At 45.2% G+C, this 27406-nt stretch overlaps 1 protein-coding gene across 5 annotated transcripts in view; it reads left to right on the top strand.

The window, feature by feature from the left end:
- stab1 (stabilin 1) overlaps positions 1–27406 on the top strand; it is a 280261-nt gene that overhangs the window by 53339 nt on the left and 199516 nt on the right. For 4 of the 5 annotated variants that reach the window (XM_056273194.1, XM_056273192.1, XM_056273193.1 and 1 more), the window contains 3 exons: positions 457–584; positions 20278–20354; positions 24528–24650. In XM_056273194.1, coding sequence (XP_056129169.1) covers positions 457–584; positions 20278–20354; positions 24528–24650 — 328 coding nt within the window. Of the gene's footprint in view, positions 1–456; positions 585–20277; positions 20355–24527; positions 24651–27406 lie in introns of those variants that run through there. The other variant, XM_056273196.1, reaches the window with a different exon arrangement.

The following is a 27406-nucleotide window of genomic DNA, read 5'->3' as shown; positions in this document are numbered from 1 at the left end:
AACTCATCCGCCCTTTGACAGGTTTTGTTTTTAGTCCTGCTGGGTGTCCACACACCCTCCTCACAACACCCCAAGCGTTGAAGTGGGGGTGCCGGTTTAGGAGCCGACGACCTGACGGTTGCAGTTTAACGTCGTACCCAGGACCACATTTGACCTCTTCTTATAGAAACACAACTGATATGATTTGGATTATTATGATATGTCTGTCTGGCTTTTCTCTGCCCCTCTCTCTCCTTCTATCTTTCTTTTTCTCTGTCTTCCAATTTTCAATTTCAGTGTGTTTTATTGGCATGAAAAAATTAGATTTGTGTCTCCAAAGCATCTAGAAATAGTTGTTTGTAAAGAAAAAGAGCCGTGTAATCTGTCTCTTTGTACTTCTGTCTCTCTGTTACTGTGGGTCCTTCTCTCCTGTGTACTTCATCTTCTTTTCTCTCTCTTTCTGTCTCTCTCTGGCAGGTGTGTGTGTGAGGCGGGTCATATTGGTGATGGACACCGTTGCTATGGTAACCTGATAGAGCGTTTGATGGAGTTGGACAGAGCAGAAGACCGAAAGGGGAATCTGTCTGGAGCCATCATCCTGTTTGGTAATTCACCATTGAACTACTAAATAAGCAATGAACCAAATCTTTATCTATTAAACTAACTAACTTAGACTTAGACTACTTTTCTTGTCATTGCCTCATATGCATGTCTCACACATACAAGGGAACGAAATTATGTTTCACAAGGACCTCAGTGCCACATAAAAACAAATAACACACAGTAAATACTAAAAACAAAAAGTGCATTAAAAACAAGAACTACGTCACAGACCTAAACATCACAAGCACTCCTGACACGGACAGTGAGCAAGAAGGTCAAAAAGTCATTCTGTGGAAGGTCTAAGTGTTCAGGCTGTTGAGCAACCTCACGGCCTGAGGAATTAAACTGTTGCATAGTCTGGTGGAGACAGCACGGGTGCTCCAGTACCTCCTGCCAGAGGGTAGGAGGGTGAAGTGGATGTGAGAAGGGTGGGTGGGGTCCTTCATGATGCTGAGAGCCTTCCGGGTGCACCATGTGACATAGATGGCTGGATGGATGGGAGAGCAGTTCCTATGATCTTTCCAGCTGTCTTCACTATTCGCGGTAGGAATTTGCAGGCGGAGGCCTTGCTGTTCCCATGCCAGACAGAGATACAGCTGGTCAGAATGTTCTCTATGGTGCCTCTGTATAATGTGATGAGGATGGGTGGGGGGGGGGACCCGCCTTCTTCAGACGCCGCAGGGAGTGAAGATGCTGCTGGGCCTTCTTGGAGAGCACACATGTGACATGTGACATGTGAGGACCAAGAGAGGTCCTCTGTGATGTGAACTCCCAGGAACGTAGCACTGCTGACTCTGTTCACATCCATACCATCGATGGTCAGAGGGGTATGGTGCGCGTTGGTCTTTCTAAATTCAATAATGACCTCCTTAGTTTTTCCTATATTTAGGGAGAGGTTGTTGTTTTTGCACCAGTTAACTAACTAGCTGACATTAACTAACAGTTAACTAACAGTTAACTAGCTAGCTAGCTAACTAACTAGATAGCTAAATAACAACTAACTCAAGCTAGCTATTAAACTTAACTAAATATACCGACTAGCTACTGTTAACTGTGATAAACTGCATTTATTAGAGTGTATTCCGGTTAATGACTGGTCAGTTATCTGTTCTTATTTATTAATGGGACCAAATGGATGAGAGAGAACATGCAGGTGATGCTGAGTGGATTTATGAGGCAAGTGAACAATAATAAGACTTTAGCATCCTGGTTATGAATGGACCATTAACCAGTGGTAGACTGTCAGGGCCATCAGGACCTTCTCTGCTGGCCCTGTCAGAATCAAAATCATAATTTGTTTTTCATCGTTAAATAGAAGTGTGCCTAAAATGTGTCTGAATTCAATTACTTGTTTTCTCGTGGGGCTGAGCAGGGATTTTCTGTCTAAACACAGGACAGCTCCTTGGTCCAGCAAGAGTTTGTGTTGCTAGCCTTTCCTTGAAGCCTGAAGCTGCAAACTGATTACAGCTTTGAGTGACAGTATCATCAGCTAATCAAATGTTGATGTGTAGTGACAGAACGCCCCAGGGCCCTGCATGTGCCGGTGCTAGCCCCGGTGTCGTCATCAACTTCGAGCTTGTGCCTTTGGTGGGTTGTGAGCAAACTGAGCGCTATGACCGCCGCATTCACAGCTACTGATGATCTTGTTGCCGATCTTCATGTTTTTTGCAAATCTAGTAGGATTATCTGCATGTTTTACACTTTCTCCCAAACGGACTAAATTACCGGATGAATTTTGCGAGAGAAGGCTGCCACAAGTCTCAGCACAATAGAACAGCACCAAATCAAATGCAGCACTGTCGATGTGTGCAGACATAACATCCCCCCCCCCCCGGCAGGATTTCAAACATGAAAGGTTGACACAAAGTCCTCTAGGTGGCCAGGGCGTAAACGTGTGCGAACAGGTCGCGGGGCGGCCTGAGGCTGGGCAGGCCGAGGTGGGGAGGGAAATGGCAGGGGAAGCTGAGGCCCAGGAATGTCTGGGGCCCGTGTAGGAGCTGCATGAAGCCCCGGGGCGTCTCGCCATGCTGAGGGAATGGTTAAGGTTGTGTCACCAGCTGTGTGTGGCGGAGCTGACACCTTCCGTAGACGACTGGAGTGCCACCGAGTGCCATCGCTGAGGAGGTAGGTGGCTGGGCCCAGCTGACAGATGACTTGGAGAGGAGAGGACCAGTATGAAGCCATTTTATTGTCCCTGTGGGGCCTGCGGACTCTGACCCAGTCTGACACATTGATGTCTGGCACCCTGGTTCGTTTTGACTGGTCAAACCGTTGCTTCATCCGCGTCTGCTGACGAGTGACTGAGGCTCTGACCCCAGAGGGAGGTCCCTGGGGTGTGGAGGGGCGGAGCCTGTCAAGGGGCATGCACAGTTCCCGGCCTAGCATTAGAGAGGCTGGGGAGATGCCTGTGGTCGAGTGCTGTGTGGCCCGATAGTGCAGCAGAGTGTGACGGATGGCCTGCGTGAAAGAGCACCCTTGGGCCATGTGTGCTCTGAGGCCGTTCTTCAGTGACTGGTGAAAACGTTCAACGCCGCCATTGGCCTGGGGGTGGTAGTACGCAGTGCGTATATGATGGATGCCCTTGCTATCAAGATAAGCAGTGAACTGAGATAAGCTGAGGACCGTTGTCCAGGAAGTCGATGATGATCTGTGAGGTCACAGTGCCGGAAGTGGTGAGTTCAGGTCATTTTGAGTGTAGATCGTAGGCGACCACCATGAAGCGTTGGTGGTGGGGAACTCCATGGATCTCACCACAGATGTCCAACTGCAGGTGTTCCCAGGGCTGAGAGGGCCAGGCGAGAGGTTGCAGGGGTGGGGGAGCCTGGTGGCCAGTCTTGCCACTCACAAGGCAGGCAGAACAGTCCTTCACCAGAGCCTCAATATCTCTGTCTATCCCCGGCCACCACACCAGGTCTCGGCAGCGCTGTTTCAGTTTCACAATGCCCAGGTGGCCTTCATGCGCCATATTCAAAACACGTGCACGGAGAGCAACTGGGACCACTGTGCAAAACCCACGTGCCACGCAGGTGTCGTTCCAGCAGGAGAGCTCCTGTCTGACTCGGGCGAACGCAGCCAGCTCCTCTGGGACCTTGTGAGGCCAGCCGTTCTGGATGTAGGTGCGGAGCTGGGAGAGGACAGGGTCCTGTTCGGAGGCTGCCCTCAGCTCCTGCAGAGAGACAGTGGCCTGGAGGGGTGTGCGTAGCATTTGGACAATGTCCTTTTCCACACAGTCAGTGTCCGTCTGTGGAGCTGGGGTGGAGACAGAGCGAGAGAGCAGGTCGGTGACAACATTGTCTCTGCCTGGGGTGAACTGCAGACTGAAGTTGTACTGGTGGAGGCGGTCAGACCAGCGGTGCAGCCTCAGGGGTTTGTGGCCTGTCCCAGATGTGGACAGCAGCGCTGTCAGGGCCTGGTGATCTGTCCTGAGGGTGAAGGAGCGGCCATAGAGGTAGAGGTGCCACCTTTCACAAGCCCAGATACAGGCTAACGCCTCACGCTCACCCACGGAGTACCGCTGCTCGGTCAGGTTGAGGGCACGGGAGGCGAAGGCGATGGGCTTCTCCACACCATTCTGGGTTTGAGACAGCACAGCCCCTATCGCTGTGGCTGACGTGTCACAGGTCACAAAGGTGGAGCTGGAGATGTCGAAGTGAGCCAACACTGGTGGTGAAGTCAGTTGAGTCGTGAGATCACGCACAGCGTCACTGCATGCCTTTGACCACACCCATGGCTCGTCCTTACGCAGCAGCTGGTGCAGGGGGGCTGTGGTCGCAGAGCACTGGGGAAAAAACCTCAGGTAGTAACTTGTCATACCCAGGAAGGAGGCGACCTGGGCGGCCGAGCTGGGCTCAGGGATGGCCTGAATGGCGTCCACGTTGGATTGTAGTGGAGTTACACCGCTCGCTGACAGCCGGAACCCCACGAACTTGATGGCTGGCACAGAGAGGACACATTTCTCAGCATTAAGAGTTAGCTTGTCCTTGTACAGGGCTGCGAAGACCATGTTGAGGCGCTTGTCATGGATTTCACTGGTGGGCCCGTGTACCACTATATCGTCCAGATAAATGGCCACGCCCAGTATGCCAGCCAGCACGGAGACCATGATTTTCTGGAAGCAGCTAGGGGCGGAGCTGAGACCAAAAGGCATCCTGGTGTAGCGAAACACTCCTGCATGTGTCACAAAGGCTGTGAGGTTTCGGCTGCTGGGGTGGAGGGGCACCTGTAAGTACCCCTGTCTGAGGTCGAGCTTGGAGAACACCTCAGAGCCATAGAACTGAGCAGTGAGTTCTTCTGAGGTGGGCAGTGGATACTTATCAGGGACCACTGCCTTATTTACTGCACGTAGATCGACGCAGACACGCAGGCCCCCCGACTTCTTCTTAGCCACCACGAGGTTTGAGACCCAAGGTGACACGTCCACCGGTTCAATGATGCCAGCTTCCAGGAGTTGTTGCAGCTTGGTGGAGACCCCATCACGGAGAGGCAACGGGATACGGTGCAGTGATTGGATGACAGGTTTCACAGCAGGGTTGAGGAGAGGTTGATGGGCGAAGGCGGAGAGGCAGCCCAGCCCCATAAACAGCGATGGCCACTTCTGCTGCCAAGGCGTGGCAACAGTCAGGATTGCTGCCCGCCTTGTGTCTAGGAGGGAGAACCCCAGAGCGGAGAACAGGTCCAGGCCCATCAGGTTGGCCCCATGGCGTGCCACATGAAAAACTGCATTGGGCACCAGCTTGGTTCCATAGCGGACAGTCACTTGGAGAGAGCCACCCAGATCGATTTTGGAGTCACCATACCCACAGAGGACAGCTGAGGGTGCGGACAGTGGCAGTGAATTGAAAAATTGACTGTAGGTATCAACATTCAGGAGAGACACACCTACACCGGTGTCCAACAGCAGGGGGATGCACACATCATTAATGTTGACTGTGCATGATTTGAATGACACTGGCCCAGAGCTCACCTTGTGACTGACGGCGGTTGAAGACTGGGGGGTGTGGCCCTCTGACCCAGCCGGGGAAGATCGACAGACGTTGGCAAAGTGATTGTGCTTACCGCAGCTACGGCATGTCTGGCCACGGGCAGGGCAGTTCTGAGCCCTTGAAACATGAGACCGAGACCCACAGTTACCACAGGACTGTTGAGGGCGGGGCCGAGAACGCCGTCGTTGCAGTTGCAAGACGTCCCCAGTGGAGTCGGCGCCCGCCTCGCTCTGGCTGGGTTGCGTCCCGAGGGGCAGCCGTGAGTAGAGGGAGGAGTCGTTGGCAGCTTGACTGGAGGTGGCCACTTGCTGTGTATTTAGCATAGCAGCACACTCAGCTGCTCCCCCAACCTGTAGTGCGATGGTAATTGCTCTGGACAGCAGCAGACCGTCTTTTTCCAGCAGGAGAGTCTCACGCACCTTTGCGTTGTTGGTGTGTTCGATTAGCTGGTCGCGAACCATCTCGTCCTGAAGCGCGCCAAACTTGCATGAGCTAGCTAGCCCTCGCAAATTAGCTACGTACTGCCGCACAGACTCACCAGGCAGTTGGTGTCGCTGACGGAATATAAATCGCCGAAGGAGGGCGCTCTGTGGAGCAGCGAAATGGGTGCTCATAAGAGGAGGAAACGTGGCGGGCTACATGCTAAGCTAAGTAGCGCTCCCTTCAAAGTTTCCCTCCCCAGCATCTTCATGGCTAATGTCCGGGTTATGTCTGCACACATCGACAGTGCTGCATTTGATTTGGTGCTGTTCTATTGTGCTGGGATCGATTGGTGATGCCTGCGGGCTCTGGGTTGTTTGATCGGGTCTGCCTGTGATGCTGGGTCAGTCTAAATAAAGAATGCCACGGAGAGGTTGTGTCGAGCGACAGCGCTGTGTCCTAAAGTGATTTAAAAACACAATATTGGCGACGAGGATGGCTGATATCTCTCTCCCACCACCTGCCCCCTTCCTGGCGTTACCTGGCGAGCCTCCGGTACCATGGACTCGTTGGCTACATAGTTTTGAAAATGACCTCATCGCCTCAGGGCTCGACGACGTGAGCCAGGCTAGGAAGACGGCTCTGTTGCTACACTGCTTGGGAGCAGAGGGTCATCGTGTGCTCGGGACTCTGGGGAACGTCACAAGCTTTGACGAAGCTGTGGGACTTCTGTTCACGTTGCCGACAGGGGGCAGCGTTTCCACTGCGAGGCCGGTGAGCGGATAATATGGATGGGGGAGTTGTCCGTGATGGTGGAGGGAAGTGAGTAATCCGTTCTGAGGTTTAACAGTTCCTGACGGCTGTAGAAGAGAGCATGATCTACACTTGTAAGTAAACTTAAAACTAACGTGTGAATAACAAAGAAAACACAACACTGAACGGGGAACCACAGTAGCCGCTGTGTCCAGCGCGCCGCCATCTTGGTTTTACATGTGAAAGAGGTCACATTTAGCCATGTTCAATGTCACTGTGTGCACACATATTCACGACTGCAGTCATACATGCCTGCATTAGTCCAAAGCAGAAACAATTTAAATATAATTTAAATACAATATCCACAATATGTATATATCCCTAGAATATATAATCCCTGGTAACTGGTATATAAGAAGAAAAAATAAAGATATGGGAAAGGAAAAATAAATAAAATGTTTAAGCATTTCTACTTGTGAAATGTTATATAGGCCTACTGTGGTCTATATGACTAAATATACTATATGTACAAAAGTATTGGGACATCTGGCCATTATACCTACGGGAGCTCTTATGACATCTTATTCTAAATCCATAGACATTAATATGGAGTTGGCCCCCCCTTTGCAGCTATATCAGCTTCAATTTGTCTGGAAAGGCTTTCCACAAGATTTTGGAGTGTATCTGTGGGAATTTTTTGCCCATTCATCCAGAAGAGCATTTGTGAGGGCTGGCACTGATGTTGGACGAGAAGACCTGGCTCGCAATCTCCGTTTTAGTTCATCCTAAAGGTGTTCGATGGGGTTGAGGTCAGGGCTCTGTGCAGGCCAGTCAAGTTCTTCCACACCAAACTCACCCAACCATGTCTTAATGGACCTTGCTTTGTGCACTGGGGCACAGTCATGCTGGAACAGAAAAGGGCCCTCCCCAAACTGTTCCCACAAAGTTGGAAGCATAGAATTGTCCAAAATATCTTTGTATGCTGAAGCATTAAGATTTCCCTTCACTTGAACTAAGGGGCCGAGCCCAACCCCTGAAAAACAACCCCATACCATTATCCCTCCACCAAACTTTACAGTTGGCACAATGCAGTAAAGCAGGTAACGTTCTCCTGGAATCCGCCAAACCCAGACTCATCCGTCAGACTGCCAGACAGAGAAGCGTGATTCATCACTTCTCAGAACATGTTTCCACTGCTCCAGAGTCCAGTGGCAGCGTGCTTTACACCACTCCATCCAACGCTTGGCATTGTGCTTGGTGATGTAAGGCTTGCATGCAGCTGCTCGGCCATGGAAACCCATTCCATGAAGCTCCCGGCACACAGTTTTTGTGCTGATGTTAATGCCAGAGGAAGTTTGGAACTCTGCAGTTATTGAGTCAGTGGAGCTTTGGTGACTTTTACGCACTATGTGCCTCAGCACTCGTTGACCCTACTGTGTGACTTTACGTGGTCTGCCACTTTGTGGCTGAGTTGCTGTTGTTCCTAAATGCTTCCACTTTTCAATAATACCACTTACAGTTGACCGTGGAATATCTAGCAGGTAAGAAATTTCATGAACTGACCTATTGCAAAGGTGGCATCCTATGACAGTACCACGCTTGAATTCACTGAGCTCTTCAGAACAATCCGTTCTTACACAAATGTTTATAAATGCAGACTGCATGGCTAGCTGCTGGATTTTATACACCTGTGGCAATGGGTCTGAATGAAACACCTGAATTCAATGATTAAGAGGTGTGTCCCAATACTTTTGTCCATATAATGTATCTTAGGTCATCAGGCAAAGTTTTTAGTTTGCTTAGATATGTCAAAATCGGACCTCAGATGGAAAAAAAACTGTTACGGGACCCCCTAAGAGTGCACTTAATCTTCTCTAACTGTATGAAATTGATCAGATCACTCAACCACATAGACACTTAAGGTGGGTGTTTTGATTCCCAATGTAATAAAATTCTTCTGTGAGCAAGCAGTGTCGTGAAAGCAGTGATGGTTTTATGGCTTTTCCTCATTACAGGGTGTTCCCCATCTGTGAATCCAAATATAGCTGCTGCTGTATTGGGTTGGAAGTCAATATCAAGGGCTTCCGACAGTGATTTAAAAACCGTAGACCAATAAGTTGTCAGAGCTGGGCATGAACAAAACGTATGGGTTAAGTTGGCAGAGGTGTTATTGCACCTGTCACAACTTGCGTCTGAATTAGGGTATATATTAGGTAGTCTTGCTTTAGAAAAATGAGCACAATTGTACGTAGTCTTGCACAGGAAGTAGTCATTCACTTTTTGTAAAGCACAGTTCCAGTCGTCCTCATCCATGTCCTCTCCTAGCTCAGCGGCCCAGTCTGCCCTAATTTTAGCAAGAGGTATGTTTTTAAGAGAAGCTATGCAGTCATGTATCCTTGAAATTAGTCCTTTAGAATTAAAAGGGATCTCTAGCATACCATCTAAACCTGAGACTGAAGATAAGTTTGGAAAGTTGGGGTCATGGCTCTGAAGGAAGTGGGGGACTTGAAAATATCGAAATAAGCTAGACTGAGGGAGTCCAAATTTGTGTGATGTCATCAAAGCTGGCAAATACACTGTTTATGTACACATCTTCTTTTTTTCTTTTTAAAAAAAATAAATTTATTTCTAGTTTTCCCCTTTATCCCACCCGATTAATCCAATGGCATATGGCCGGAATACTTGTCGAATAACTCCCCTGGCTCACGTTTCCACAGGAAGGAGATAGTCGTTACACCAGCTTCCTTCAAACTCGTGCCGGCTGCTCTCGCTATTTTACAAGCTGCAGCCTCCTCGCATGGATTGCATCACCTTCAGGCCGCGAAGGAGGCGTAGGGAGAATGCTTTCATTTGCTTGGCTGCAGGTGCCCGGATGGGCCAGAGGGGTCGCTGGAGAACGACGAGTCCCCGAACACTACACCGATCTAAACCCACTATCCCTCTGGTAAGGGTGGTTTAATGAATGCCTTACACCCGTGGAGGCTCTGGTCGTGACCGGTTACGGCGAGTCTGGGATACGAACCTCCCAGCCACATGACGAGCGGTTTGCAAGAACGGCGGGTTATTCCGCTCGGCCACCAGAGCGGCATGTAAACGTCTTTAAATGTAGAAATACCTTGTCTTTGCCAAAAAGAGAATGCAGAGTCTAATGTCGCTGCGGGTGATTATTGCATATAAGACTCATGCCAAAACAAGGTGATTATTGAATATAAGACTCATGCCAAGGCAACGTTTGAACCCAAAGTTCCGTCTAAATTGAAACCATATCTTGAGGGTATTGATGGCGACTGGGTTGTTAGTAAAGTGCGTAATAGAAAGGGGAGCCCTGGAAGTGACCAGGGCTGTGAGACATGATGAGATACAAGATGTAGCCGCAAAGTCACACCAGTCCTTACTTGGAAAGTGAAGCCAATACATAATTTTTTGAACATTTGCAGCCCAATAGTAATGGCAAAGATTTGGAGAAGCTAAGCCACCCTGTAATTAGCCCTTTGTAGTAATTCTATACGTACTCTAGAGATCTTATCGCTCCATATGAATGAAATGAAAGCCTCATCAATCGATTTAAAAAAAGATTTAGGAAGATAAAGTGGGATACATTGAAACAAATAAAGGAATTTGGGGAGTACATTCATTTTAATACAATTCACTTTTCCTGCCAAGGACAAGTGAAGTGACTTCCACTTTTTCAGGTCTAGTTTGAATTTCTCAAATAAAGAAGAAAAGTTTTCCTGATTAAGACTTTGCATGTCTCTCGTGATATTAATGCCCAAATATTTAAAGCCATTTCTAGACATTTGGAACAGTAAGGCAATATCTTGTATTTAAAAAGCCAAGTCATTAACAGGGTAACATTCACTTTTGCCAAAGTTTACTTTGTACCCAGAGAATGTACCGAAGCTCTCCAAAGCACGGATAATGTGAGGTGTGCTCAGAACTGGATCTGAAACATATAATAATAAATCATCAGCGTATAAAGACAACCTATGCTGTATTCCTTCTCTATGAATTCCACTTATAGATGGTAACTATTTAAGTGTCATGGATAAGGGCTCTATAGCTAAAGCAAATAATAATGGACTGAGTGGGCAACCCGGACAGGTCGCTCTTGACAGGTGGAAGTATTGTGATTGTTTAGCATTTGTAACAACTGAGGCTTTGGGTGAAGTATACAAAAGGTTAATCCATGAAATAAAATTAGGACCATACCCACATTTTTTTTAAACATGTGAACAAAAATTCCCATTCAACCCTGTCAAAAGCTTTCTCTGCATCCAGTGAGATGACCACCTCTGGTACCTCACTGGACGCAGGAGAGTGAATAATATTCAAAAGCCGACGGATATTTGTGAATGAATGTCATCCCGAAATGAAGCTGGTTTGGTTAACAGATATCACTTTATGCATTATGGTTTCTAGGTGCAGGGCAAGAGCTTTGGCTAGGATCTTCCCATCACAGTTTAGGAGAGAGATGGGTCGATATGAACCACATTCTGTGTTATCTTTACCTGGCTTAAGCAGGAGAGTAATTGATGCTTCAGTCAGTGTTTGTGGCAGTGACCCACGAGACAGAGAATCATTAAACATAGAGTAAAATTCTAGACAATTTGTTAGAAAATGCTTTAAAGAACTCTATCGGGTACCCATCTGGGCCAGGCGTTTTACCACTTTTCATCGCCATTATTGCGTTAATGATTTCTGTCTGTTGTAGTGGGAGTTCAGTCTCAGTCCTATGAATTGCGTTGATAGAAGGAGCCTGGAGATTATCAAAAAAATGTTCCATATCAATACTGCTGTCACTTGTTGCTTCTGATGTATATAGGTTTGAGTAATATGAAGTGAATGTTTCATTAATTTCTCCTGGGTTAATAGTTAACTCCCCATTTTGGTTTCCTAATTTGTGAGATCTGTTGAGCAACCGCTTGGCACTTAAGCTGGTGTGCTAAGAGACGACCAGCCTTCTCACCATGCTCATAGACATATCCACGTGATTTCAGTAAGAGTCGTTCTGTCTTTCTAGTTGATAACAAGTTGTGTTGGGATTGGAGGTCGAGCTTCCTTTTAAATTGCTGTAGTGACATAGGGGGGAAACGTTCTATCACTGAAGAAATAGTCTATTCTACTATACGATTGATAAACTGGGGAAAAGAAGGAGAAGGATTGATTTTGTGGAAATAAGGAACGCCAAGGGTTGACACCTCCTATCTGATCCATACAGTGTCTGACATTCTTATGTAAGAAGTCGGGTTGTTGTGAAGTGTCTAGTGTGTTGGTGTAGTGTTCTGTGCCTGTCACGTGTCACTTTCAACCTTCACCGCTGGCTAGCAGAAATGCGAAAAGGAGGCCAAGCACTTAAGTCTCTCCCTGCCAGTACATAGCCTCTCCAACAGCAAGCCCTATGTAGTGCCTCCTCGTGGTGACACACGGTAATTGGGTACACCTTGGACCCTGGCTGAACTACAAGGGACTCGGAGGAGGTCTGGCTCCTATATGTGTGGCACGTAGGCCCACCGGTGTGTGGATATTCCCTGATGCCCACGAACCAGCCCCCAGCTATGGGTGAAATAGTTCCCCTGCCTAGTGGATACCTCGGGAGAGGAATAGGCTATGGGAGTTAACCCCTACAGAAAATCAACGTCTACAGTGCTGTTGTTTTTTGTTTTTCTTGCCCTTTTGTATATGTTCAAGTTGGAGAGTACTGCTGGCGTCGTGTGTGGCTGCCGCTTCTCCCTCTTGTAGCCCTCCTTCCCATCCATCCCTGTATGTCTGTGTTATGTTTATCTGTTGTCTTGTTTCACCCTGTTTATTGTAAAGCGACTTTGAGTGTTAGAAAAGCGCTATATAAGATTTATTTATTATTATTATTATTAAAGAGTGACAGTAATTTGGCCATTTTTGAAGGGGTTGTGGATTTAGAATTAGAACGGTCTAATACTGGATTAATTACACAATTCAGATCACCACCAAAGATCAGTTGTTGTGAGTTCAAATCTGGTATTAATGAAGTGACTCTATAAATTTATTATCATCCCAGTTTGGGGCGTAAACATTAACCAAAACGACAGGTTTGTGGAAAAGGAGCCCAGACACCATAACATAGCATTCCTGTGGATGTGAAATAACAGTGGATGCATTGAACTGAATTTTTTTTATGTATCAATATACCTGTTCCACGTGTTCTGGAATTTAAATTCGAGTGAAACACATTGCCCACCCAACCTTTTCTTAGTCTGACTTGATCTTTAACCAACAGGTGAGTTTCTTGAAGAAATGCAATTTCACAATTTAAATATTTATGGTGATTGAATATTGTAGCTAGTTGACAGAAGAAAGTAGACAGGAGTACAAGGAGACCTAGCGTAAAGTGAAGAGAGAGGTGGCAAAGGCAAAGGAAAAGGCATATGGTGAATTGTGTGACAGGTTAGACACTAAGGAAGGAGAAAAGGACTTGTACCAATTGGCTAAACAGAGGGACCGAGCTGGGAAGGATGTGCAGCAAGTTAAGGCGATCAAGGATAGAGATGGAAATGTGTTGACAAGCGAAGGGAATGTGCTGAGAAGGTGGAAGGAGTACTTTGAGGGGCTGATGAATGAAGAAAATGAGAGAGAGAGAAGGTTGGATGATGTGGGGATAGTGAATCAGGAAGTTCAGCGGATTAGCAAGGAGGAAGTGAGGGCAGCTATGAAGAGGATGAAGAGTGGAAAGGCGGTTGGTCCTGATGACATAACCTGTGGAGGCATGGAGATGTTTAGGAGAGATGGCAGTGGGGTTTTTAACTAGATTGTTTAACACAATCTTGGAAAGTGAGAGGATGCCTGAGGAGTGGAGAAGAAGCATACTGGTACCGATTTTCAAGAACCAGGGTGATGTGCAGAACTGTAACAACTACAGAGGTATAAAGTTGATCAGCCACAGCATGAAGATTTGGGAAAGAGTAATAGAAGCTAGGTTAAGAGGAGGAGAGGTGATGATCAGCCACAGCATGAAGATATGGGAAAGAGTAATAGAAGCTGGTTAAGAGGAGAGGTGAATATCAGCAGCAGCAGTATGGGTTCATGCCATGAAAGAGCACCACAGATGTGATGTTTGCTTTGAGAATGTTGAATGAGAAGTATAGAGAAGGCCAGAAGGAGTTACATTGTGTCTTTGTAGATTTAGAGAAAACATATGACAGGGTGCCGAGAGAGGAGGTGTGGTATTGTATGAGGAAGTCAGGAGGTGCAGAGAAGTATGTAGGAGTGGTGCAGGATATGTATGAGGGCAGTGTGACAATGGTGAGGTGTGCGGTTGGAATGACAGATGGGTTCAAGGTGGAGGTGGGATTACATCAAGGATCGGCTCTCAGCCCTTTCTTGTTTGCAATGGTGATTGACAGGTTGACAGAAAAGATCAGGCAGGAGTCTCTGTGGACGATGATGTTCGTGGATGACATTGTGATCTGTAGCAAGAGTAGGGTGAAGGTTGAGGAGAGCCTGGAGAGGTGGAGGTATGCACTGGAGAGAAGAGGAATGAAAGTCAGTAGGAGCAAGACGGAATACCTATGTGTGAATGAGAGGGAGGACAGTGGAATGGTGAGGATGCAGGGAGTGGAGGTGATGAAGGCATCTGAGTTTAAATACTTGGGGTCAACTGTCCAAAGTAACGGGGAGTGCAGAAGAGAGGTAAAGAAGAGAGTGCAGGCAGGGTGGAGTGGGTGGAGTAGAGTGTCAGGGGTGATGTGTGACAGAAGGGTACCAGCAAGAGTTAAAGGGAAGGTTTGTAAGATGGTTGTGAGACAGGTTTGTTGTATGGTTTTGAGACCGTGGCGCTGACTAAAAGACAGGAGGTGGAGCTGGAGGTGGCAGAGTTGAAGATGCTAAGATTTTCACTGGGAGTGATGAAGAAGGACAGGATTAGGAACGATGGTATTCGAGGGACCGCTCAAGTTGGGCGGTTTGGAGACAAAGCAAGAGAGACAAGATTGATATGGTTTGGCCATGTGTGGAGGAGAGATGCTGGGTATATTGGGAGAAGGATGCTGAATATGGAGCTATCAGGGAAGAGGAAAAGCGGAAGGCCAAAGAGGAGGTTTATGGATGTGGTGAGGGAAGACATGCAGGTTCCTGGTGTGACAGAGGTAGATGCAGAAGACAGGAAGAAATGGAAACGGATGAGCCGCTGTGGCGACCCCTAATGGGAGGAGCCGAAGATAGTAGTTGTAGTAGTAGTAGTAGTAGTAGATTGAATATTCTAGCTCTGTTTACAGGCCCGTTTAAACCTTTTACATTCCAGCTGATTAATCGTACACCAGTCTTACTAGTTCTATTTTTCATATGCAGCCAGGAACGGTAAAGTAACAGTGATGACAGTGACAAGATAAATAAGTGGTTATAATAGAATGCACAGCCTCATGAATAACCTCTCTAAGGAGAACAAAAGAGAATACACATTGTAAAACACTAGGGGTGCCCCTTCCCATAACCTTGCCCCAAATCCCGAACACGAATGAAACTAAAACTGAGCCTATACTTATTCCTCTCTCTGAGACAAGGTGCAGGCTACATAGCCCTATTCCCAAGACCTTCCGGTAATACAACCTGACTTTTTCAACCAAGAAGGCTCCCAGGAATGAAATATTAAGAGCTTATCATACTCGAGGAAAAAATAAAATGAAAAATAGAACAGAGTAACATCTGTAGGCCAGGTGAACAATCAATATATGAAAGCATAGCCTATGATGGCAATACAAAAAAAAGTACTGATAACCTGTCTATTAACTCAATTACTATTGGTCCAAACCACGGAAATTGCAAGAAAGAGGGGCTGAATGGGTTGAACTTGAAACAAGCTGTTAAACACTTTCGGAGAGGGTTTGAATTGCTATTTTTATTCTCAATTCTTATCGTTTTGGCACTGTTGATTTTCCTTTGGCGCTGGCTAAAACCTCTTTGGGGGGGCGCCAAAAATTCCTCTATGCAGGAAAAACCTTGGGTAGGCGACATCTCTATAATGAGTAAGCCGAACACAGATGAGTTAACGTAGTCAAGCAATAATACAGCGAGAGTGACAATACCTTTAGTCCCAGGGCTGTTGAGAGGGTGAGTTCAAACAGCAAACATAGCCTTACGAATTTTCAAATCAGTCCAGGTAATCAACAGTCTCCAACCAGTGTAGTTCAAAACAGCCGTTTTGCTAGCCTACTTTTTAAGCTATCTTCTGATCGTAAAACTTCTGAGCTTCTTCAGGGGAGTCAAAGGTGTGCGAGTCATCTCCGTACATCACGCGCAGCCGGGCCGGGTACAGTAGATGGAACCGAACGTTCTTTTGGTACAGAGCTTGTTTGATGCCATTAAACGTGGCTCGCTTTTAGCGAGTGCTGTGCTGAGGTCTTGATGGACCCTTATAACTGCTCCTTGGTACTTCAGCTCATCGTTCCTGGCCCAGCACAGTGCAGCATCCTTCTTCTGGAATCTGGAAAAGCAAACCAGGAACGTGCGGGGGGATGTTCCTTGGCTCGATTTGAAGGTCAGGGTCCGGTGTTCTCTCTCCAGCTCAGGTGGTACATAAAAGACATCAGGACCCATCATTTGCATCAGCATCTTCGACATGAACTTGACCGGAACTTCACCGTCCTCACTGCCTACAGGAATGTTCAGTACACGGCGATTGGCCCTCCGCGATTGGTTCTCGAGGTTGTCGATCCGGTCCTGCAGAGACAGGTTTTGGGTTCGGAGCATTTTGATGGTGGACTCTGCTGCAGTTAAACATTCAAAGTTGTCAGTGGTTGCAGACTCCACAGAGGTAAGGCACTTTTGGAACGAGCTCACTGTCGCCTGCAAAGAGTCCAATGAAGCTTGTAGGGGTTTAGTGGACTCTTGGATCAGGGAAGGAACATCATTCTATGAGCAAATGAAATGAGCATATCAGCTGTGGTATCTCCGGTTTCTGTCGTTGTGGAAGGGTTGGTAGCAAATGTGGCTAGCTTCTCGTCTGCATTCTTGGAAACATAAGCATTTGCACGGTTAGCACTAGCTGGAGTTTTGTTGACACTACTTGCTGGTTTGGCACGTTTACAGTGGCTCATTTCGCAAGAAATCGCTAAAGTAAGTCTTACTAGGCCGCATTTGTCAAAGTCTTAAAGGAAAAGCTAGGTAAAGTTTTGTCAAAAAATAGACTGGGAGCCCTCAGTCATGCGTCCTCTACTTACATCACATAACCAAAAGTCAAAATAATTTAAGGCCAATTCATAGTCTTGACGTACCATACATGGATTAAAATGACGCAATAATGGACCTCAGCGTACGTCCGCCTGCCCATGTCCGCGTGAAGCTCAATTTTTGTGACCACGCGTACCTAGGGTTCGCGTACCGGTTTCACTCAAAACATGGCTTGGCATGAAACTTTCACATCGACATGCATTTCGTGTGGCACTGGAAACCTTCTTTAGTTTCTTCTTCGGTGCGGTACTAAACAACCTTCTCATGTCGTCAGTGAGTGAGTGACCACAAGTTGCCATGGATGGCTCACAGGGGCAGTTGCAGTTGCATGTGCGTCCTACTAAATGTCCCCCTCAGATCGTCTATGAGTGAGTGAATGACAAAAATTTGCCACGTATAGCCCCCAGTCGCAGTTGCAGTTGGGTGCGCTTCCCACTAAATGTCCCTGCTAAGCATCCGTCCCAGGTTATCCATAAGTGAGTGAGTGACCACAAGTCGCCATGGATGGAATGAATGAATGAATGATTGATTTCAGCATACATTTGTGTTCATATACAACAGACAAAAAAAACAAAAAGACATAAACATCATGGTACATATTTACATACATCAGTCCATTTCACAAAACAAAATCAAATCAAAATCAAATCAATTTTATTTGTATAGCCGAATATCACAAATTACAAACGTGCCTCAGTGGGCTTAACAGCGACACAACATTCTGTCCTTAGACCCTCACATGGGATAAGGAACAACTCCCTAAAAAAAAACCTTTAACAGGGAGAAACAATAGGAAGAAACCTCAGGGAGAGCAACAGAGGAGGGATCTCTCTCCCAAGACGGACAGCGTGCAATGGATGTTGTGTTCACGCAATTTACATAATACAACATTGAAAGCGGATAACAGAATTATAATGGACAGAACATTTATGAAGAACATGATGCACAGGATGCCAAGCAGTGTCCACATGCCAACGGAGCAGTCCAGGACGCAAGCCACGCGACCAGCATCATCATGTAATAAAAGAAAAACTTATGTGAAGAGTGGAAGGGCAGACAGCATCCAAATGACGACCACCATCACCATGGAGACCTGGGAGGAGAACCGACTGCACATGAACGCAAGAGAGACTCACATGACACCATTCAAACACAGAAAAAGAGAAAGGAGAAGACGTCATTCAGAGAGAGAGAAAAGACATGTTAGAGAAGAGAACAGTTTACAATAGTCATTAGCCATAATCAATTAAGTCATCAATTCGTCATAATCTATACTTTGTAATCTATACTCGATAATCTCATCAGCAGAACAGTGGTTGGTAAATTAATTGAGACGGAAAACCAACCCGCCATCCAGTACAGGTTGTGAAGCAATCAACTTAAAGGCAACTAATTGTAAGCTAAGGCAAAAAGATGAGTTTTAAGTTTGGATTTAAAGACTCAACAGACTCTGATTGTCTGATGGCAGCAGGCAGGTTATTCCATAAGAACGGGGCCCGATAGGAAAAGGCCCTGCTGCCACCAGCTGACTTCTTTTTAACTTTGGGTACACACAGGAGCCCTGTAGTTTGAGAACGAAGTACTCGAGATGGCATGTAAGGTTTAAGGAGATCAGACAGGTAGGATGGAGCAAGCCCATTTAAGATTTATAAGTCAGCAGAAGCACCTTGTATTCTGATCTAACGTGGATAGGAAGCCGATGAAGGGAGGCAAGAATTGGTGTAATATGGTCACATTTCCTAGTTTTAGTTAGGATTCTAGCAGCAGCATTCTGAACCATCTGAAGACTTTTAGTACTAGAATGTGGCAGACCTGAGAACAGAACATTACAGTAACCAAGTCTGGATCAAACAAATGTATGTATTAGAGTCTCTGCGTCAGCCATGGAGAGAAAAGACCAAATTTTAGCTATGTTACGTAAGTGAAAAAAGGCAGTCTTGGTGATATGCGTGGCTCTTTGTGATCCGATGTTAAGCAGCGACGGTCGTTGGAGGTGTTAGTTTCGACTTCGTTAGTGCTCCATTCAGTGGTCATGAGTCATTGGAGCTGGTAGTGACCGACTGTTGTTCTTGGAGGCTAGGCTTCTTGAGTCTCCTGGGTAGAGATGAAAGGACGGCATTGTAAGTGGGAGATAGGTGGTGTTGCAGACCTCCTCCTCTGTTGAGGGATGGTTTTTCCAGTTTCACATAGATGGCTTCCTTCACCCCTCTTTCAAACCATCTATCTTCCCTGTCCAAAATGTGTACGTTGCTGTCCTCGAAGGAGTGTGTCTTCTCTTTAGGTATAGATAGACTGCTGAGTCTTGTCCTGAGGAGTTTGGCCTTTTGTGTTGGGCCATCCGTTTGTGTAATGGTTGTTTGGTTTCTCCTATGTATAGGTCAGTGCAATCCTCATTGCATTGTACAGCATACACCATTCTGCGACACCACCTATCTCCCACGTACAATGCCGTCCTTTCATCTCTACCCAGGAGACTCAAGAAGCTTAGCCTCCAAGAACAACAGTCGGTCACTAACGGCTCCACGACTCATGACCACTGAATGGAGCACTAACAAAGTCGAAACTAACACCCTCAACGACCGTTGCTGCTTAACATCGGATCACAAAGAGCCACGCATATCAATACCTCTGATAACGACGAGCGTTGGTAAACATCGGAACACAAAGAGCCATGGACATCTATAGCTCTGAAAACGACTCCATAGAGGATAAATTCTGAGTCTCATCACCAGCCAGTCAGACTAGCTTGGTCTAGTCAGAAAGGCACGAACTGAGGAAGCCTCTTGGATGAGAGGCGAAATGTCTTCACGGATATATACCAAGTCCAGTTGCACTTGATTCAACTCCTTTGGATAACCATGACCAGGATGAATGAGAACATTCACAGACAAAGTATTTCAGTGTTTTTAAATATACAATATGTAAGAAGTTTAAGGTGCAGGAGTGTATAAATAATATAAATAATGGATTAGTAGATTCAGGGTAACAAGCTTTATTCGTTATTCTAATAGCTCTTTTCTGATGTTTATCTACAGGCTCTATATGTGTTTTATAAACATTTCCCCAAACCTCAACACAGTAGCTACAGGGGCAGTTGCAGTTGCATGTGCGTCCTACTAAATGTCCCTCTCAGGTCGTCTTTGATTGAGTGAGTGACCCCGATTTGCCACGCATAGCCAGCCCACAGTGGCAGTTGCGTGCGCGCTGTGGGAAAAAAACCCTATGGGCTATGCCATTGCCAAATGTTTTGCCTTTTTAGAGAATGTAAGTCTCTTGCCCCCTCTGTCATACATGTGTGCACATGACATCATATGTGACCTTTGACCTGCTGTTTGTGTTACAGAGAGAGGTTGTCAACTTCTGTTACGTCAGCATGGACCATTCACAGCCTTCATCCCCATCCTGAAAACACCTCTTTCTGTAAGTTGTCTGTCTGTCTCTCTGTCTGTCTGTTTGCCTGTCTGTCTGTCTGCCAGTCTGTCTGTCTTTCTGCCTTCCTGTCTGTCTGTCTGTCAGTCTTTCTGTCTGTCTTTCTGTCTGCTTGCCTGTCTGTTTGTCTGTCTGGCTGTCTTTCTGTCTATCTGTCTGTGTGTTTGTCTGTCTGCCTGCCTGTCTGCCTGTCTCTCTGTCTGTCTGTGTGAATATATATATATAGGCCATCTGCCTGTCTGTCTGTGTGACTGTATATATAAGCCATCTGTCTGTCTGTCTGTCTGTCTGTGTGAATATATATATAAGTCATCTGTCTCTCTGTCTGTCTGCCTGTCTGTCTGTCTGTCTGTCTGTGTGAATGTATATATAAGTCATCTGTCTGTCTGTGTGACTGTATATATAAGCCTTCTGTCTGTCTGCCTGTCTCTCTGTCTGTCTGTCTGTGTGACTGTATATATAAGCCTTCTGTCTGTCTGCCTGTCTCTCTGTCTGTCTGTCTGTGTGACTGTATATATAAGCCATCTGTCTGTCTGCCTGTCTCTCTCTCTGTCTGTCTGTCTGTCTTTGTGACTGTATATATAAGCCATCTGTCTGTCTGTCTGTCTGTCTGTCTGTCTGTCTGTCTGTCTGTGTGACTGTATATATAGGCCATCTGTCTGTCCGCCTGCCTGCCTGCCTGCCTGTCTGTCTGTGTGACTGTATATATAAGCCATCTGTCTGTCTGCCTGTCTCTCTGTCTGTCTGTCTGTGTGACTGTATATATAGGCCATCTGTCTGTCTGCCTGTCTCTCTCTCTGTCTGTCTGTCTGTCTGTCTGTCTGTCTGTCTGTCTGTCTGTCTGTCTGTGTGACTGTATATATAGGCCATCTGTCTGTCTCTCTGTCTGTCTGCCTGTCTGTCTGTCTGTGTGACTGTATATATAAGCCATCTGTCTGTCTGCCTGTCTCTCTGTCTGTCTGTCTGTGTGACTGTATATATAGGCCATCTGTCTGTCTGCCTGCCTGCCTGCCTGTCTGTCTGTGTGAATGTATATATAAGTCATCTGTCTCTCTGTCTGTCTGCCTGTCTGTCTGACTGTCTGGGTGAATGTATATATAAGTCATCTGTCTCTCTGTCTGCCTGCCTGTCTGTCTGTATGAATGTATATAGGCCATCTGTCTGTCTGCCTGTATGTCTAGTCTGTGTTGTGTTAGATTCAGAGCTGGGTTGTGACATCATTCTCAGTCTGGAGATCAAATGAAAACAGGAAAGTGATCAATATGTTTCTATTGGACTGTGGTGGGACAACAGTGGAAATGTGGTGGGACAACAGTGGACATGTAGACACCCTCCTGTAATGCAGTACGACCACAGTGGATCATGACATAGTGTTGACATGTATTGTTGCAGTAGGTCAAGATTTTACATTTCATCACATTTTGTTAAAGATCTGATTAATTCCGTGACTTAAGAACATGAAGTCAACATTAATATTTGTTTCGCAGTAAAGCAAAAGGTTGTGTGGACTCCTCTGCCGCCTCCATGTTACACCATGTTACATCAACACAGCAAGAAGAAAAATCAAACGCAAACTGATAATCATTAAAAAACAATATCATCAACGATCTTGTCATCAGCAAAATTTTACCTTTTCTGATTTTCTTTTCATTAAAATGTAACGTGGGATGAAATCACTGGTTGTCCTCAAATGATATGAGTCCTTAGATAATACTAGTCCATACATGACATTAGTTCATACATAGTCCTTGTCCAGAGGCAATACTCATCCTACTCCTAGTCCAAGTACTGTTCTCGTGTCCAGAACCAGTTTGTTTCAGAATGGTTTGGATCTGATTCCATAGACTTCATCCTCCACTGCCAAATTTACATCCAAGAGATCCAACATTCTGCTCATGGAAACATACTGTTTGTTGAGTTGTTGTTAGTCATTGTTCATCTTTCATTAGTGTCTTGATGCATGCTCAGTAATCCAGGTAAGAACATCACAGAAGGTTCAGTCAGTTCATCTGGACACAACATCTACTGACAGACACATTTCATCATCATCTAAGTGACTTCTTCAGTCTCACCTGACTGGAGGTGTCCCCACCCTTATAAACAATACAGTGACTGCAGGTGTCCCCACCCTTATAAACAATACATTGACTGCAGGTGTCCCCACCCTTATAAACATTACAGTGACTGCAGGTGTCCCCACCCTTATAAACAATACTGCAGGTGTCCCCACCCTTATAAACAATACTGCAGGTGTCCCCACCCTTATAAACAATACAATTGTTGCAGGTGTCCCCACCTTTATAAACAATACAGTGACTGCAGGTGTCCCCACCCTTATAAACAACTAGGATACCTTACCCGGCGTTGCCCAGGGAAATGTTCTCACCAAAACAACCAACACGATCGGATCTTTACGATATAAGTGATGATGCAATATAGGATAATTTATGATATTATACATGGGATAAACGAATCTCGAATAACGAAAATGACCAGATGTCATAATTTTCAATCCATTCATCAAGCTTATTTGCCAATGTGTGTTTTAATCACCACAAATCTGCCACTACTGCAAATCGCCACAAAATAAAATCAGTTTTGCAAATTTTTTACTTGGTTTTTAAAATATTTTCCCAACTGTGCAATCCTTGGAAAGTGCTGATTCTAAAGATACCATTCCTTTTGTTCTACAATGAGTATTTCTTGAGTTTTAAGCAAACATACAAACGCACACTCTTGCTTTATCTATATATACCCCATAAGCCACAGAAGGTCATTGCTGAAAGGGCTGGCTGTTCACAGAGTGCTGTATCAAAGCATATCCATGGAAAGTTGACTGGAAGGGAAAAGTGTGGTAGGAAAAGGTCACAAGTAACAGGGATGACCGCAGCCTTGAGAGGATTATCGAGCAAGGCCGATTCAAGAACTCGGGGGAGCTTCACAAGGAGTGGGCGAAGGCTGGAGTCAGTGCATCAAGAGCCACCACGCGCAGACGTGCCCAGGAACTGGGCTACAAGTGTTGCATCCCTCGTGTCAAACCCCTCCTGAACCAGAGACAACGTCAGAAGCGTCCTACCTGGGCTAAGGAGAAAAAGAACTGGACTGTTGGTCAGTGGTCCAAAGTCCTCTTTTCAGATGAAAGTAAATGTTGCATTTCATTTGGAAATCAAGTTCCCAGAGTCTGGAGGAAGAGTGGAGAGGCGCAGAATCCAAGTTGCTTGAAGTCTAGATTTTAGAGCATTTCATGCTTCCGTCTGCTGACAAGCTTTATGGAGATGCTGATTTCATTTTCCAGCAGGACTTGGCACCTGCCCATGGTGCCAAAACTACCATGGTATTACTGTGCTTCATTGGCAAGCCAACTTGCCTGACCTGAACCCCATAGAGAATCTATGGGGTATTGTCAAGAGGAAGATGAGAGACACCAGACCCAACAATGCAGATGAACTGATTAAACCTTCTGTGGTCCTTCATTAGTGTTGGGTATTGGACCCCTGAAACTGGTTGGTTGGGAGATTGACCATTACAGGGCTCTGGTCAGAGAGCACGGAATCATCACTTTAATTTAAGTCCTTTACTAGCAGAGTGGTAATATTTCAGGCAGTACAGACGGTACAGCGTAACGGTTCATATCTCTATATAGTTTCTGAAATAAAAACAAGGAACATAAATGCATGAATGTCCGTGAGTCGTTACTGGTAGCAGCATTAACAAAGACTTTAAGGATCACGCAATGACATCTGCGTGCTCTCTATTAAACATCCAGTGTAGCTTAAGTTACCACTAGTGTCAGAATAACACACTGAAAGCATGCTAATTGCATGTTCACAGTAATACAGGACGAGCTAGCCAATTAGCTTTGCACTTAGCACGGCTAATTTTGGACCAGGCTAATTACTGAAACGAGTCCTTGCTAACATTACAGCAGTACAATAAGCCTCTGAACGTAAAGAATTTACAATAATTATTCCTTCTGTTTGTCTGTCTTTCTGTTGTCGTAATTATAAGTCTTAAACTGACTCAGTCCTTTTTTCCCCTCTGTGGTGCATTTGTCTTCCACTGCTTCTAATAAAGTCCATCTGTCTCACATCATGTCCATTGCATGGGAAGCTCATGTTCCATTTTAGAGTGAAATAATCCTCAGTTTACCCATGTTGTCCACAGGGTGTGGATGAGGAGATCGTGTGCAAGGACCATCTGATCCTGGGCCAGCACCTTTATAAAGACCTGGAGGGGCGCGACTTCAACCTGTACGGAGGAGCCAAGGCGAGGAGCAAAGGTGACAAGGTGACAAATTAAGAAGATACTTTGTTCATGGTCATCTCTCCATCAGATAGACAGACATGTTATGCATCGTCTACATCAGACATAACCTATACTGAGCAGGGAAATATTTTATTATTTACAAGCCTGATATGTCACACTGAACAGTAGAAATGTGATATGTCACCCTGAACAGTAGAAATGTGATATGTCACCCTGAACAGTAGAAATGTGATATGTCACCCTGAACAGTAGAAATGTGATATGTCACACTGAACAGTAGAAATGTGATATGTCATCTTGAACAGTAGAAATAAGATATGTCACCCTGAACAGTAGAAATGTGATATGTCATCCTGAACAGTAGAAATGTGATATGTCATCCTGAACAGTAGAAATGTGATATGTCACCTTGGACAGTAGAAATAAGATATGTCACCCTGAACAGTAGAAATGTGATATGTCACCCTGAACAGTAGAAATGTGATATGTCACCCTGAACAGTAGAAATGTGATATGTCACCCTGAACAGTAGAAATGTGATATGTCACCTTGAACAGTAGAAATAAGATATGTCACCCTGAACAGTAGAAATGTGATATGTCACCCTGAACAGTAGAAATTTGATATGTCACCTTGAACAGTAGAAATAAGATATGTCACCTTGAGCAGTAGAAATGTGATATGTCATCCTGAACAGTAGAAATGTGATATGTCACCTTGGACAGTAGAAATAAGATATGTCACCCTGAACAGTAGAAATGTGATATGTCATCCTGAACAGTAGAAATGTGATATGTCACCTTGGACAGTAGAAATAAGATATGTCACCCTGAACAGTAGAAATGTGATATGTCACCCTGAACAGTAGAAATGTGATATGTCACCCTGAACAGTAGAAATGTGATATGTCACCCTGAACAGTAGAAATGTGATATGTCACCTTGAACAGTAGAAATAAGATACACTACCGTTCAAAAGTTTGGGATCACCCAAACAATTTCGTGTTTTCCCTGAAAAGTCACACTTATTCACCACCATATGTTGTGAAATGAATAGAAAATAGAGTCAAGACATTGACAAGGTTAGAAATAATGATTTGTATTTGAAATAAGATTTTTTTTACATCAAACTTTGCTTTCGTCAAAGAATCCTCCATTTGCAGCAATTACAGCATTGCAGACCTTTGGCATTCTAGCTGTTAATTTGTTGAGGTAATCTGGAGAAATTGCACCCCACGCTTCCAGAAGCAGCTCCCACAAGTTGGATTGGTTGGATGGGCACTTCTTTGAGCAGATTGAGTTTCTGGAGCACCACATTTGTGGGGTCAATTAAACGCTCAAAATGGCCAGAAAAAGAGAACTTTCATCTGAAACTCGACAGTCTATTCTTGTTCTTAGAAATGAAGGCTATTCCATGCGAGAAATTGCTAAGAAATTGAAGATTTCCTACACCGGTGTGTACTACTCCCTTCAGAGGACAGCACAAACAGGCTCTAACAGGTACTATTTAATGAAGATGCCAGTTGGGGACCTGTGAGGCGTCTGTTTCTCAAACTAGAGACTCTAATGTACTTATCTTCTTGCTCAGTTGTGCAACGCGGCCTCCCACTTCTTTTTCTACTCTGGTTAGAGCCTGTTTGTGCTGTCCTCTGAAGGGAGTAGTACCCACCGGTGTAGGAAATCTTCAATTTCTTAGCAATTTCTCGCATGGAATAGCCTTCATTTCTAAGAACAAGAATAGACTGTCGAGTTTCAGATGAAAGTTCTCTTTTTCTGGCCATTTTGAGCGTTTAATTGACCCCACAAATGTGATGCTCCAGAAACGCAATCTGCTCAAAGAAGTGCCCATCCAACCAATCCAACTTGTGGGAGCTGCTTCTGGAAGCGTGGGGTGCAATTTCTCCAGATTACCTCAACAAATTAACAGCTAGAATGCCAAAGGTCTGCAATGCTGTAATTGCTGCAAATGGAGGATTCTTTGACGAAAGCAAAGTTTGATGTAAAAAAAATCTTATTTCAAATACAAATCATTATTTCTAACCTTGTCAATGTCTTGACTCTATTTTCTATTCATTTCACAACATATGGTGGTGAATAAGTGTGACTTTTCATGGAAAACACAAAATTGTTTGGGTGATCCCAAACTTTTGAACGGTAGTGTATGTCACCCTGAACAGTAGAAATGTGATATGTCACCCTGAACAGTAGAAATTTGATATGTCATCTTGAACGGTAGAAATAAGATATGTCACCTTGAGCAGTAGAAATGTGATATGTCATCCTGAACAGTAGAAATGTGATATGTCACCTTGAACAGTAGAAATAAGATATGTCACCTTGAGCAGTAGAAATGTGATATGTCATCCTGAACAGTAGAAATGTGATATGTCACCTTGAACAGTAGAAATAAGATATATCACCCTGAACAGTAGAAATGTGATATGTCACCCTGAACAGTAGAAATGTGATATGTCACCTTGAACAGTAGAAATGTGATATGTCACCCCGAACAGTAGAAATGTGATATGTCACCTTGAACAGTAGAAATAAGATATGTCACCCTGAACAGTAGAAATGTGATGTCACCTTGAACAGTAGAAATGTGATATGTCACCCTGAACATTAGAAATGTGATATGTCACCTTGAACAGTAGAAATAAGATATGTCACCCTGAACAGTAGAAATATGATGTCACCCTGAACAGTAGAAATGTGATATGTCACCCTGAACAATAGAAATGTGATATGTCACCTTGAACAGTAGAAATAAGATATGTC

This window comes from Lampris incognitus, chromosome 2 (genome assembly GCF_029633865.1).
Source record: "Lampris incognitus isolate fLamInc1 chromosome 2, fLamInc1.hap2, whole genome shotgun sequence".
Classification (NCBI taxonomy): domain Eukaryota; kingdom Metazoa; phylum Chordata; class Actinopteri; order Lampriformes; family Lampridae; genus Lampris; species Lampris incognitus.
The sequence above is the reverse complement of the archived record's forward strand: the minus strand, read 5'-3'. Positions and strand labels throughout refer to the sequence as shown.